This window comes from Protomyctophum parallelum (assembly GCF_964188405.1).
Source record: "Protomyctophum parallelum genome assembly, chromosome: 11".
Classification (NCBI taxonomy): domain Eukaryota; kingdom Metazoa; phylum Chordata; class Actinopteri; order Myctophiformes; family Myctophidae; genus Protomyctophum; species Protomyctophum parallelum.
Genome location: NC_139707.1, coordinates 33,573,218 through 33,588,227, shown reverse-complemented (window position 1 = coordinate 33,588,227; position 15,010 = coordinate 33,573,218). Strand labels below are relative to the sequence as shown.

Genomic DNA, 15,010 nt, shown 5'->3' with positions numbered 1-15,010 from the left:
ACACACACACACACACAGTCCCATGGGGGACAGAGTCCAGGGACGGGACAGGAAAAGCAGGCTAGTGGTTCTCCCAGAGGGAACGGTGTGCCTAGCAGAGTAAATAAACTCATTAGAATAGCAGGAAGTCCAACCTCTGTACCTCTCTACCACTGCCTGCAGGACGAGACGAGGAGCCGGGACAGTGCCACGCTACGTGACACGCATTGTTAATGTGCACGTGGAGGCATGTCTCCACATGCACATTAACCCATTTAGACCTGAGCTCCATTCTACAAATGTGACCAGATTTGCCATCACGCAAATTCTAGCTTTTCACCAGAGGAGAAAAGCTATTTTTTCTTTTTTCAAAATTAGTTAATAGCACAGGCAGACTCTATGTAAATATGAAATAACTGCTTAAACATGTAATGTTAGAGACCACAGAAGTGAGCATTTCAAGCCTGTTTTCTCAACTCACTGTTTTCTGCATTACTCTATAGGCCATATCTCCAAAACTGGTGGGTCAAACTGAACAACCAATAAGTCAATTTGAAGCTATGATTCCCTGCTTTCATATGACATAAAAAAAATCTAATTCAAATTCAAAATATTCCAATGGCAGCCCCTCAGTCAAATGTAGTCACAAATGCCTTCTAAATCCTGACAGTTTTCTGGAAAACCCATGTTTCCATGTCAGTCATTCTCAAAACATTTTCACGTCAAGGACCCCCAAAGATATATGTATTTGGCCCACCGACTCCCATCTGAAATAATTATGTTGTTCCAGGAACCCTCCAGAAGCAAAGATTTGAATTAAAAACACTCTGAAAGAAAGAATACAGTATATATTAAAAGATTTGCACCACACGATTTTTCAAAAATAGCAGCCACGCTACGAGCTTGTAGATCTGCTATTTTGCAATAGCTAAAGTATAACTTAATGCTTAAAACACCAAAAGGGGTTCCCACCCAAAATGGGTTAAACATGCGTGGCACGTGCCCTGCATGTCCTTTCTTTTTTCTTTTTGGGTGGGTACGTATGTCAGTATGTCTGCATCCCGATGTTCTATTTCACTGTTTTTCCCCCACAAAAATCGGGGATCTCTGAATAACAGAGAAAGGACCCACACACACTGTCAGGAACTTGCAAAATGATGAAATAATCCCCTTGTGAGCTTATACTGTAGATCGGCTATTTTCAAATGAACAGAGAATGTACAGTATCTAGGGCTGAAATGCTTAATGCAGGTTTTGTAACAAAAATCTAAATCTTCAAAGTAACTAGTAACTAAGTTTTCAGATATGTAGTGGAGTAAAAGTACAATATTTGCCTCTGAAATTAAATAGAATAGAATAAAAATATTGGAAATACATGGGAAACACTCCAGTAAAAGTACAAATACCTCAAAATTGTACTACAGTACTTGAGTACATGACTACATGTACTTAGTTACTTTACACCACTGAATAATCTTACAGTATTCATTTAAGTCTCAGCGTTACAAACGCATAAACGAACACTGAGGAATTTTATGGTGCATTAGTCAAACTCCTTGTAAACTTCTTATTTCACCACAAAAAGGTCACACCATGGTCATAAAATGGATCAGTTTCATCCATGTGGAAACTGTATCGGTATAAAGAAAATAAATATACTGTATCTGGATGAGGAGAAAACACCACAATGTGACGTGGATTCATGGATAAAGGAGAGTCTGTTTGCTAATCGATCCAGAGCACCTTCAAGCACTTTCCCTTTCTTTCATCTTTCTGTGTGGCGATAAGGACTGGGATGAGGTCTGGGCCCGATTGGATCGTGTTTCCTTCGGTTGTGTGTTTAGCCACATAAAGGCCATGCTTCATGTGGCTAAACACCGATCCGAAGGAAATAATATGGTCTCTGTTCTGACCATTATCAGACAGTGGTTTTCAACCTTTTCAAATCAGGTATATATAATTAATGTATTCACCATTTGAGCAACGGACCACCATTTGAAGAGATTTAGCCTCTCATAGCCAAAACTATATGTTATCGTTGGATATGATTTTGTCAAAATAACAATTCTTCTACATTCTGTAATTGTAGACTTCACCTGGATGGCAATTCAATGGTGGCAATTCGGTGAAGACAAAGAGGCAAATCAGGCACGACAATGAGGGGGGTAAATTATTTTACAGGATCAGAAAGATGAGGGAAGAGTGAATATTTCAATGTATCGTGAAATTGTCCTTCCTCATACACTAGATAAATTAGCTTCTGTCGAGCTGCAAATTCAGTGCCACTTAAACCCTCAAAACTTGATAAAACAGACCTGTAAAGAGTATATTTGGTATGCTCTTATTTCACACTACGCAAATTGATTCGCCAAAAATTGCAGATCTACAAGCTTGTTGTGAGCTGGCCAGAATATGGATGCTGGGGAATGCAAGGGGCATTTCATGTTTTAAGAAGATTTAGATTATTGTGATAATATCGTTATTCACAAAAGAAATTGCCACAATAATCGTGACTTGTAATGATTCATATCGTCCCATTCCTATAGTCTGTACAAGCTCAGATCTGCGGCTGTCAGTGAAGAGATTCGGCTTCGAGGACAAATTGTGGTTGAATTTAATCTTATATTGTTAAGATGTCGTTCACCTTCCTCCTCATGACCTGTTCTGACATTCATGCACACTTTAAGAGTCATGATGGGGACTCAACCCACTGTCTCACATTTGGGCAAAGCAACATCAATGTGTGTGTGTGGGAAATAGAATGGAAGAGAGTTTACAAAAGTGTCAAACAGAACCATGCTTGTAGCCGTTGGTGCATAAAAGATGAACACTGGACCTTGTGTGCAGTAACAACAGGACTCTACAGATCAGAGCGCTAACGAGCTACATCTGACCAGACTGACAGGCCAGCATGGAATGTAGAGATATGGAGCAGGAAAGGAGAAAAAAGATGGAATATCAATACAGAGATGGGAGAAGAAATGGAGAGATCATATAAATAGGGAACAGATGAGTAGGCGTGTGCGCATGTGCGCATGTGCGTGTGCGTGCGTGCACAACGACCTTGCAGGCTCATACAAAGTCTAAAATGTAATTTAGACAGCATGTTGTTATGTAGACAGATGCCATGTTTATTGACCTGGCATCCCATAGTGTTTATAGTTTCAATGTACAGATTATTGCATTTGATGCATTTACCTCGTGGTGTTGTTCTTGCTTACTGTAAATCACTCTGGATTAGGAGTGTCTATAAATGCCTAAATTGTGCGTATTTGTGATTGTGTGTGTGCGTGCGGCTCCATTGATTGAATCTTCAATTGAAACAAAAACTGCTATTAAAAAACTCCAAGACATGCTCTGGGCTCCCAAGGACACAGTGGAGAGACCGACATTTGGGCCGAGAGAGAAAGGTGGGGGCAGGGGGGTGGCGTAGAGAGGAAGAGATAGTAAGTGTGTGGTAGTGTGTGTGTGTGTGTGTGTGTGTGTGTGTGTGTGTGTGCCTACACGCTTGCGGGGAGGGAGAAGGAATTGTGGAAAAGGAAAGAAAAATGGAGATGAAAGATGAGAGAAGAAGTTATTTTAGTTTGCAGGTGAGTCTCGGGGACAAGATGTCAGCCTGGGGAACACACTGCTCATCTATGATGAAAGCCTATTGATCTGGAAGCTATTCTACTGGCGCCATGCTCCTGTGTTCTAAACTCTCTTATCTTCTCCTCTCCTCACCTTCCCGCTCCTCTCCCCACCCCTCCTCTCCTCTCCCGTCCTCTCCTCCCCTCTCCATCTCTCCTCCTCTCCCGTCCTCTTCTCTCCTCTCCTCTGCTCTTCCGTCCTCTGCTAACCTCTACTCTCCTCCCCTCCCCTCCTCTCCCGTCCTCTTCTCCTAGCAGAGCAGTATAACTAAACTACACATGACCTTGTCTCTGCCTCTCCCCTTCATCTCCTATCATTTCCTTTGTGCTCTTTGTTGTCTTTTTATTTTCGACACTGCCTGAGTGGCTCCTTGAGGCAATGAATGAGAGAGAGAGAGAGAGAGAGAGAGAGAGAGAGAGAGAGAGAGAGAGTTGGGGCGTTGTGGGGGATTTCAAAGCATCCTGTGTACTCATGCTTCATATCTGCCAGACACAAAGGAAAGTAGAAAACATACAATCAGAAGAGGAAGGCCAAATATAACGTCTTTTCCAACCCCACCAGAAGGCAGAGAAAGAGACAAAAAAGGTCAAGAAAAAGAGATTACATTAGATTCCTTCACCTTAAGGTTCTTACAGTCTAATGTGTTACTTTTTGATGCTTTTTTCAGAAAGACTGCCGAAAAACGCATCAGTCTGCATAAGGACCTTTATACGTCTTTCTCTCTGCAATCCCTCGTTTCCTTTGACCTGGGAATAAACGGGCCGGCATGGTCACGGCTCCCTTGGGGGAGTGACTGAGGGAGAATGGTGGAAGATCCGTGAAAAGGAGGAGTGGGGGATAGAGGGAGAGGAATGTATGTCTTGGTGTGTTTACTGTGGGCCCGGTGCTGTGCTGTATATTCCCTGTGCGTTCACCCACATTCCATCTAGTCTCGTGTAGCCAGACAACTATTCCGCAATCTCCCAATGCTACAGTATACAGTCTTTAACTACACTTCCCGAAATCCGACAAACAAGACCTGGCATTTCCATTCACGGACATAATGTTTTTATTTCCACTTCTGCTGAGCAGCAAGCTACACATGCTTAGATTAATTTTAATTTATATTACGATAAATGTGCGCGACTGTAAAGACGATTCGGAAGTAGGGAGCAGGCTTCATATCCGCTTTCTCCCTTAATCAGTGTTGGAAAGTAACTTATTACTTAAAGTAATATTTTCCTTTTTCCAGTAACTACTCATATAACTTACTTTCACATTTTGAGTAATACTATTTTCCAAAAGTTATCCTGAAAAGTAATAGTTTTTGAACATATCTTGTCTTTCACATCCACTCAACCAGTCTCACTCTCTCTCTAAAATGGAGTTACACTCGATTTGGCACATTGCGAAAATGGTCGATCCACAAGTGCTTGTTAGATTGGCAATTTTCTGTGAACAATGTGGCGTGGAAATTAGTATCAGGCATCAGTGTGATTTTCTTTTGATTTAAGAGGCCGTTTCTTTCCTGTCATGAGCCTTTGCTCTCTCTCTCTCTCTCTTGACAACCGTTCAATTTGATTTGTTACAAAACGATCCAATGCATTGTGAAATCTCTCCTTTCGCCACAACGTGATTCGATTCGTTTTATACGATGAATCCATTTCTATACATTCTCTGCAATAAAATAATTATCCAGCAAGTGTCAAAGTTCTCAATTTCTGTAGTAAATTACTTCCAAAACAAGTATCAGTTGTAAACGATTCCAATATTCCAAACTGATGGAGTGGAATTGCCACCTTAAGATGCAGTGCGCACCAAGCTACAAGTGTTCCTCTGAGAAACAAGCCCGAAAAAGTTATGTCCATAGTGATGTCATGTCCATAGTGATGTCATGTCCATAGTGAAGTCATGTCCATAGTGATGTCACATCCATAGCGCTCACTTTCAGCATGCATTAACACTCAAACATATCAAACTGCTGTGTTCAGATAAAAGTCCTGGTCTGTGTGATCTGTGTTATTAGCACAAATAGCATAACTGAAACACGGACCCCTCACTGTCGCGTTACAGCACTGACACACACAGTCCGTTATCAGCGGTGTAACGAGATGGCAGTCAGTGGGCCCTGGGGGCCCCCCCAGCTACCATGAGTGACCCCCCTAACCCCCCGTCTAGGTTCCTATTGGACCCTTAATTAGTCTTTGGCGGCCAGGGGCCGATAGGGGTCTTGGACCAGGCAATGATCTGGGCGGGTGATTCTCCCATAAGCAAACGTGGGACAGTTCCATGTCCCCCCTGGGTCCCACCCTACTCCGTACACCCTCCCCCAACAGGCTCTTGGTTCGCTCCCTGGCTTCAGTATAGGGTGGGGTGGGGGGGGTTCCATTAGCAAGTCAGGACAGCCGGGAGACAAACGAGGTGCTCGGAGCCCAGGGCAGCTGTTCCCACTGTGTGACACACACGCACGCACCTGCACAAGCACGCACACACTCGCACTCTCTCCCCCTATATCTCTCCACATAAATCAGTCCCGCTCCCTCAGCTTGTGTGTGTGTGTGTGTGACGTGTGTGCGTACAATGCCTGTGTGCGATGCGTGCACGTGCGTTTGTGTGTGTGTTCTTGGTGTTAAATGCCAATTTGGTACATTAGGTAGAGTCTAAGTGGCTTGTTTTCACTTTCTTAACAAGTCATTAGTCAACCTGATGAGCTCTGATGTCTTCATTACACCACAATTTACAATTTAGGCATTTAGCAGACAGTCTTAATCCAGAGCGATTTACAGTAAGCAAGGACAACACAAGGTAATACCACAGCCTTCCACCACAGTGGTGCCACATTTTGTGACAAAAAACTTAACACAGACAGGGCCACGAAAACAAGCCCAAAAAAAAAGAAAAAGTGTTCCGCTGCGAACGGTGTGACAAGAGTTTCAGTCAAAGGACTGAAGACACACCGGCGTGTCCACTCCGGCCTGATCAGTAATCTGTAGTGTACAGACAACAGCGTCTCCACACAGGAGAAAAACCCTTCCGTTGCACCCGGTGTGACAAGAGTTTCCATGACTTAGGCACTTTAAAGTCACACCACAGTGGAGAGAAGCCGTTCCATTGTCTCCACAGTGGAGAGAAGCCCTTCCATTGTCTCCACAGTGGAGAGAAGCCCTTCCATTGTCGACACTGCGACAAGAGTTTCAACTAGCTGGGTAATCTTTACAGACACCAGCGTCTCCACATACCAGAGAAAAACCCTTTTACTGCAGCCACTGTGACAGGCCTGTAATTATTACAATCATTAGACTATTTACTAGCATATCGTCAAAATCAAAGGCACACATGACACAGGTTGCCACGCAAAGCGTCAGAAATCCCCTGGATCAAGGAGAAATGAAAGAGAGATGACAACCAAGGAGTCATCAAGGAGAAAATGGTCAAAATCAAGGAGGATCCTGCAGAATCCAGGGGGGTTGGTGGCTATTTCGGCATAAAGTAGCTGCGTTTACATGGACACTTTTAATCAGGTTAAAACAAAATATTAAAAATAAACTCCATGTATACACCTAAATAAACCTGATTTAACACGATTTAAATTCTAATCTGGTTCACAACCCGATCAAAAGGACATTTCTTCCATGTATACACCTTATCCCGATTAGAATATGTTCTTTCTTCCCCCCTCCCTCCCCTTATACAATAACCTACACTACATGTACAGCTAACCCGATTAAAAGTGTAAACACTCCATGTAAACCCCACGACATGTAAACAGCAGATCGGATTGATCTCGCCACATGTAAACACTTATGATACAAAACCTTCAATCGGGCTCATTTGAATCAGATTGGAAGAGAGGTGTTGATGTAAATGCAGCATGCGGCTACCTGGATGTGGTGTTGGCGGTGATCTTGAGGCTGCCAGGGTTGCGGATCAGCTTGTCCAGGATGCTGACGATCTGCTCGAACTTGGGCCTGTTGTTCCTCTCCTTCTGCCAGCAGTCCAGCATCAGCTGGTACAGAGCGGCGGGACAGTCCATGGGTGGGGGCAGGCGGTAGCCCTCGTCCACTGCCTTTATCACCTAGACACACACAGAAACACACAGACACACACAGACACACACACACACACACACACACACACACACACACACACACACACACACACACACACACACACACACACACACACACACACACCACGGTTATGAGTTCGCTAAAACTGACGGAACAATGTAATCTAGAATAGGCTCTGTGCACAGCAGCCATAATTGGAAATAATTTGGGCCTCTTCCTTATATTCCTGGTGGATGTGTTCTTTGAGACACACGTAAAGGTATTACAGGGCATGGCCGGATAATCCCATTCCTTCATGCGGTAAAAAAACAGCATATTTTACCATTTGGAATTGCATTAGGGAACGAACACATGGTTACATTTCATGGTTTTTTTTCTTCATAGCTTTAACACATATTGTAGTGCACGTGATTGCAACAACCATGTTGTGAAGAATGAAAACGGGACCGCCACATATTATTCTAAACGTTCCTTTCTGCCAATCATTGTTCTTTGAGACACGCATTCAGGTTTCCACGGGGTCAAACAAAGAATCACGTGATGCTGCATTTCAACGAAAGTACAGGTCAATACAGAAACTGCTACGAGGATAAAAACACAAAAAGCACTAAGACTTGTTTACATCAGGGTCCTACATTTTCAATTCATCAGAACATTTAAAGACGTACAAATATACATTTCCATGCAAAGAAATAAATCATCATGTTGATCCCCTTCCCCCATTCGCTCATTCTTATATAGGACATGGCGTGCAGATATGCCGTTTGTACTGCCATTGGCAATTCAGTAGATTGTGAGAATGTGGAGCATTTGCGACGGTGTTATATGTTAATTCTATTCAGATTCCCTGAATAGATAGAGTTCCTCTGCTTTTCAGTAGCAAAGCAGTATAATGCAAGACTAATCAGTGAGTTAAACCTGGGGTCAAACATGCATGTTCAGAAAACTTTAAGGAAGAGATCGGGAAAGTGTGAAGAGTTGGAACATTTGTAGATGTAGGCCAATGTGTAGTCAGGAGAACTAAATCTCCCATGCAGCCTACAGTATGTGTAGTCACGAGAACTACATCTCCCAGCCTATTTGTGCAATCAGGAGAACTACATCTCCAAGGCTATGTGTAGTCAGGAGAACTACATCTCCCATGCAGCCTACATTATGTGTAGTCAGGAGAACTACATCTCCCAGCCTATGTGTGCAATCAGGAGAACTACATCTCCCAGGTTATGTGTAGTCAGGAGAACTACATCTCCCATACAGCCTACATTATGTGTAGTCAGGAGAACTACATCTCCCAGCCTATGTGTGCAATCAGGAGAACTACATCTCCCAGGTTATGTGTAGTCAGGATAACTACATCTCCCATGCAGCCTACATTATGTGTAGTCAGGAGAACTACATCTCCCGTGCAGCCTACAGTATGTATAGTCAGGAGAACTACATCTCCCAGGCTATGTGTAGTCAGGAGAACTACATCTCCCGTGCAGCCTATGTGTAGTCAGGAGAACTGTACTCACGTCCTGATTGGACATCTCCCAGTAGGGCCTCTCGCCGTATGACATCACCTCCCACAGCACGATGCCATAGCTCCACGCGTCACTCGACGACGTGAACTTCCTGTACGCGATGGCCTCAGGAGCCGTCCACCTGATGGGGATCTTACCCCCCTGACAGAGAGAGAGAGAGAGAGAGAGAGAGAGAGAGAGAATCAAATAATAGGTCAATGAGTCTGTCGATATCTTGTGTTTGTACTATAGATGCTAGACAACGCAATGGATTCAAACCCCAGCCTCTGCGGTGGTGGGCGGAGGGGAGAGGAGAGGAGAGGAGAGGAGAGGAGAGGAGAGGAGAGGAGAGGAGAGGAGGGGAGGGGAGGGGAGGGGAGGGGAGGGGAGGGGAGGGGAGGGGAGGAGATGGAGGTTGAGAAGGAGCCAAGGCTAACGGAGTGAGCGGCCAACTCCCACAGCTGCTTGCCTGGCGCTCTGTGAAAACACAGCCCTCACAGAAACAAGACCCACATCTTACCACTACCACGCGTGCACACGTGCACTGCTGCGCGCACACACACACACACACACACACACACACATAGAAGGGTGCACAGAGACATGCGAGAATTGCACACAATCACAAACCACATGGCCACCCAAAGACGCAGACAAGCTAAGCCAATTTAAATGACAAAGTAAAGACCGCGTGTCAAGAGTAAAGCCCAATTTATACTTCCTTATACAGTGGTGTCGCTCACCGAAAATAGCCTGTTTTTAACCAACGGAGCAAAATTTTAGCATTTCACGGTTTAAATGAACGCTAACTCCACCGGTAAACCTGCGCTGCGTGCTAGAGAGAAGCAACTCAGTGCTTCTCAAACATCTTCACGTCACCGGCCTCCAAATTCATGTGTACCTTTTGGCCAACAGCTGACCCCATTTGTTAGCAAATGACTGTGACAACTTGTATCACTCGCAGTATATGTATATATATATGAGCTGGTTGAACTTGTAAGGTGTGTGTCATTGAAGGGTAGCTCAATCGGTTGCCTTTGGACCACAAGGTTATGGGATCGATCCCCGCCAAGTCAACTCATGAGTAGCACAGCTGGGGTGCGGAAAGCTGATGGTAGGTGTGACACTCCACCTCAGCATCCATCTCCAAGGGGTCTAGCGCATTCTAATGGGGACAGACTTCCGCGCGTTACTGCCCGACACTGACAATAAGCCGACATACTTATTATTAATTGATTCCCCCAAAGTTCAATAAGGGACAAGTCTTTTAAGTTTCCAAATAAGTGTGAAGGAGGGACTGGTCAAGGCAGTGGTGACTCATTACAGCAGAGCATGCACAGTAGTCAGGACAGGAAACAGAGACAGTGATGGGTTCGAAATGAGGGTGGGTGTGCATCAGGGTTCAGTACTCTGCCCACTGCTGTTTGCTATTGTGATGGATGTGGTATCGAGGGACATTAGGGGTGGACTACCATGGAAGCTGCTTCATGCAGATGACCTGGTATTGATGGCTCACACCAGAGAAGACCTAGCAAGGAGTTATAGCGGCCGGGAAGAACATGCCTGGAAGTGAAGGAGATGTACTGTAGGTGAATGTGGTCATGGTTTGTGGTGCTGGCCTGGGAGTGATACAGCAGTGGCCATGTGGAGTCTGTGTGAAGGGCGTACAAGCTTACTCTCCGCAAGGGCTGTGAGAAAATTTCTCACAGCCCAATTTCTCACAGCCCTTACATTTAATGTGTACATCGGAGATGCAATGGAGTAAAAGGCAGCCTGCAAGTGGCAAGTGAGACATCCAGTGCAAGCGGTGCAGGGGAGACGTCCCACAAGCAGATGTAGCCGAGCAAAAGGAGCTTGTAGTGGATAATAATATAATAATAATAAGCTTTATTCATATAGCACCTTTCCTACAGGGTTGCAGTTCAAAGTGCTTCACAGGCAGGACATACTCAAGTGCTTTACAGTTAGGTCATACAGGTTATAGGTTGGATGGGGAGACGTATGCAGTGGTGGACAGTTTCTGCTCTCTATGCTCAACGCTGATGGAGAGGTGGACCTAGCAGTGACCACAAGGGTGAGAAGTGGATGGAAGAAGTTCAGGGAACTCATGTAATTTCTAACATCCAAGGCCTCATCCCTGAAGATGAAAGGGCAAGTGTACTCTGCCTGTGTCAGAAGTTGCATGATGTATGGAAGTGAGACATGGGCCCCTGAGCCACTATTTCAGCCCAGCAACACTGTATCAGTATATATATATATGATGCTGTCATTCATTTAGGTTGAGTATTTCATGGAGGGAGCTCAGCTCTCTCTGTTTATTTGACAAGTGGTTTCTAGGCAGCAATTACACTGTTACACTGTGTTTGAGGCTGCAAGCACTGGTCTGGAACACACATACGCATGCACATGCACGAGCAGTGCACACTGCACAGACACATTTCAACAATGTATTCATGTCTACACGATAAGAAGTGCACAAGTACACACATACCAAGAGACATACATGTATACCGCAATATACCCCACCCCACCCCACCCCACCCCACCCCGTACGAACACACTTCCTTTCATCTGTATAAATAACAAAGCCGACAGAGCGCACACAGAGCTCGGAGAAAAGGCCTCGGCCTGACCTCCTAATCTGATGCTTGTCATTTCTCTGCTGTGACACACACACACACACACACACACACACACACACACACACACACACACACACACACACACACACACACACACACACGGAGGGGTTGGATTTATGTTGGTCTTATCTCCGTGAATTTTTATTTATGTAGTGTCTGTCTCCCTGATGCCCGTGCACATTCGCAGAGAAATGGGAGCGAGTTAGTGTGTGTGTGGGGAGACTGTTTAAGCTCAAAATGCGCCCCATTGTAGTGAAGGATAGATATATATTTAATTCAATTAGCCTATATGCTTTGCCTATTTATGTTTCAAATCAATAAAATCGATTAGTTTGATTAACCTATTAACACAGGGAAATTATATCATTCTAGATTTTAGCGTGGCTATTCAAAAATAGCCGATATACAAACTTGCAGCGCGTCATGAAGCAGATATTTTTGATACATTTGTTGAATCATTTTTAATTACGAAACTCCCGATTTAGGTGAGGTTGGCGAAAGGACATTTCTGTGTGGACTTTGCATTTTCTCCCCTTTAGGGCTCCCTGAGGTACCCTCACAATGAACATGCAGTAAATCCTGGCCTCTAAATTGCCTCCCCCTGGTCAGCCATGGCGCCTGATGGAGGGGAAAGGAACTGGGTGGAATAACGTGTTCCTTCCACGTGTGACAAAACCGTGGGATATATATATATATATATATATATATATATATATTTTTTTAACCCATTAAGACCTGGAATGCATCTGTGCCACCTTAGCTTTAAACACTTTAACCATTATTTTCAACTATTGAAAGATAGCAGATATAGAAGCCCATAGTGAGGCACCGAGTGCAGCGCTACAAGCTTGTAGATCTGGTATTTTTCAAATACGTGAAAACCTTCTTTCAGCGGAAACGTTTTTAACTCTTTGCTTCTGGGAGGTCCCTGAACAAAATATTTTGAGATGGGGGTCGGTGACAAAAATACATATAATTTTGGGTGACATGTTTGAGCACCACTGACATAGAAACATAGTTAAAAAAAAAAAAAACTGTTTTAGAAGACATTGCAGAATCGGGTCCTCACGTCTTAATGGTTTTAAAAAGGCATTTTAAATGGGCCTGGAGTCTTTACTCACCCTGGTCGTGTAGGCGGCCTCAGGGTCGTCCTCCAGAACTCTGGACAGACCAAAGTCTGACACCTTGCAGACCAGGTTGGAGTTGACCAGGATGTTCCTGGCGGCCAGGTCCCTGTGCACGTAGCCCATGTCCGACAGGTACTTCATGCCCGCCGCGATGCCACGCAGCATGCCCACCAGCTGGATGCCCGTGAACTGGGCGTCGTGCTTCTATGTTGGACAGAGAGAGAGAGACAGAGGACAGACAGACGTGAATGCAAAACATTGATTCATCACAAGCTAACTTTTCCAACAGGAACCTAGCAAATGCGGCAATGCCCAATCCATTCCTACGTTTTTTTTTGTAAAATACTGTTGTTGTCTCCACCAGGCCGAAGGCATGTGGGGAGAGTATGTTTTGCACTCCGTCCGTCCGTGTGTCCGTCCGTGTGTCCGTCCGTGTGTCCGTGTGTCCGTGAACAGCTAATCTCGGCCACCGTTAACCCGGTCGATGCCATATTTTGCACACACACTCCCTGGATGCCAACGATGAACCTCTGCCCCAAACTTTCCAGAACGGCCTGTTATAGCGCCACCAGGAGGCCGCTTTGTGCAAAACAAGTTTTTGCACAGTACACCTACAGATTTTGTCCAAACATCACGCAAATTGGTACACAGTCTCTCTAGAGCCATTCAACGAAACGGGTCTTTCACATTTATCAGACTCCATCCTGATTGGTTAAGATTGGCTTCCAAAGTTCACAGGAGTGCTCAGTTTCAAACAAAATGCTGCAAATCATGAACACATCGCGTGATTTCCGTGAAATTGTGCACCCACATTCCCACTAGGCCGAGGACGAAATGCCACATGAACAATTTCAACTCAGCCTCAAGGTGGCGCTATAACTGGCCCAAAAGTGTTTTTACCTCTAACTGCACGGATCTGTGGATAACCTGGTGGAGACCTGTGCCCAGAAGGGCACTTTTTCTAGTTTTCTCTGAGTTTCCATGTAACAGCTGTGTAAATTGTACATAGTACGTGTTATGCATGTTCTGTTCCACTGTTGCTTTGGCAATGCAAACTTATGTTTTCTCATGCCAATAAAGCCCCTTTGAGAGAGGAAAGAGCGACAGCAATAGATGGTATGCCAGGGAAGACAAAAAGAGCAATGAATCAAAAAATAAAGGAAAGAAAAATGCATGAAAAAACAGCTAAAAGAAAGAAAGAAAGATCTACAATGCAAGAAAACCATTCAAATAAACACAGTAGAAGAAGAAACAAAAAGGAAAGATGAATGGATGAATGGATATAAAGAAATAGGCAATAAAAGATAGATAGAACGATAGATCATACATGATAGCATCAGACATCTAACATGGATCACAGAGTGTGTGTGTGTGTGTATGCATGTTTGTGTGTGCGTGCGTGTCTGTGACCTTTCTTACAGCGGAACCCATTCTCCATTCACTGACCACAGAAATTGTCATTAACCTTTTCACCGCCACCTCTGACATTCTGCCCGTCGCCTCCCAAACCCGACTGTGAAATCTCAGAGCGCGGGGCACGGGGGCCCATGTATGGAAATCACATGCAAATATAATCCTCTATACATCCACGCACTGAAAACTGTCATTTCAGAGATTGGATACAGTTTATAGCCTTAAGGCAGAACCGATTTTGGATTTAGCCTTAAATGAACGCATTTGTTATGAACTGTGAGAGCTTCTGTATATCATGAGTGCTTTTGTTGGGTTTCAGTTCGGGGCTCTCCACAGGTTGGCGGAGGGAGTGCAGCGCCCAGGATTACAGTTTAGGCAGTTGGCACCGTTGAAAAATTGTGGGATAAAAAAAAAGAAAGAACAAAAAAGAAAATTAATGTAAACAGCACAGCGATACAGTAAGACATGTAGGGCTAAAAGGATAACACAAAAACTTTGCTTCAAATCTTTGCTTCTGTGGGGCCCCTTACCCCACTTCAGATTGGGGTACACGGCCAAATGATAATTCTGGGGGTCCTTGACATGAAAAAGGTTGAGCACTACTGACAGAAACTTTTAGGATTTAGAAGACATTTCTTTTAGAATCGGCCTCAGTCCTACTGTAAATG

At 44.4% G+C, this 15,010-nt stretch overlaps 1 protein-coding gene across 6 annotated transcripts in view; it reads right to left on the bottom strand.

The window, feature by feature from the left end:
• The window catches only part of epha3 (eph receptor A3), a 163,311-nt gene that overhangs the window by 14,229 nt on the left and 134,072 nt on the right, over positions 1-15,010 (bottom strand). For all 6 annotated transcript variants that reach the window (XM_083777084.1, XM_083777082.1, XM_083777085.1 and 3 more), the window contains exons 15-17: positions 12,924-13,133; positions 9,173-9,322; positions 7,470-7,663 (exon numbers count right to left, since the gene is read on the bottom strand). In XM_083777084.1, coding sequence (XP_083633210.1) covers positions 7,470-7,663; positions 9,173-9,322; positions 12,924-13,133 — 554 coding nt within the window. The remainder of the gene's footprint in view (positions 1-7,469; positions 7,664-9,172; positions 9,323-12,923; positions 13,134-15,010) is intronic.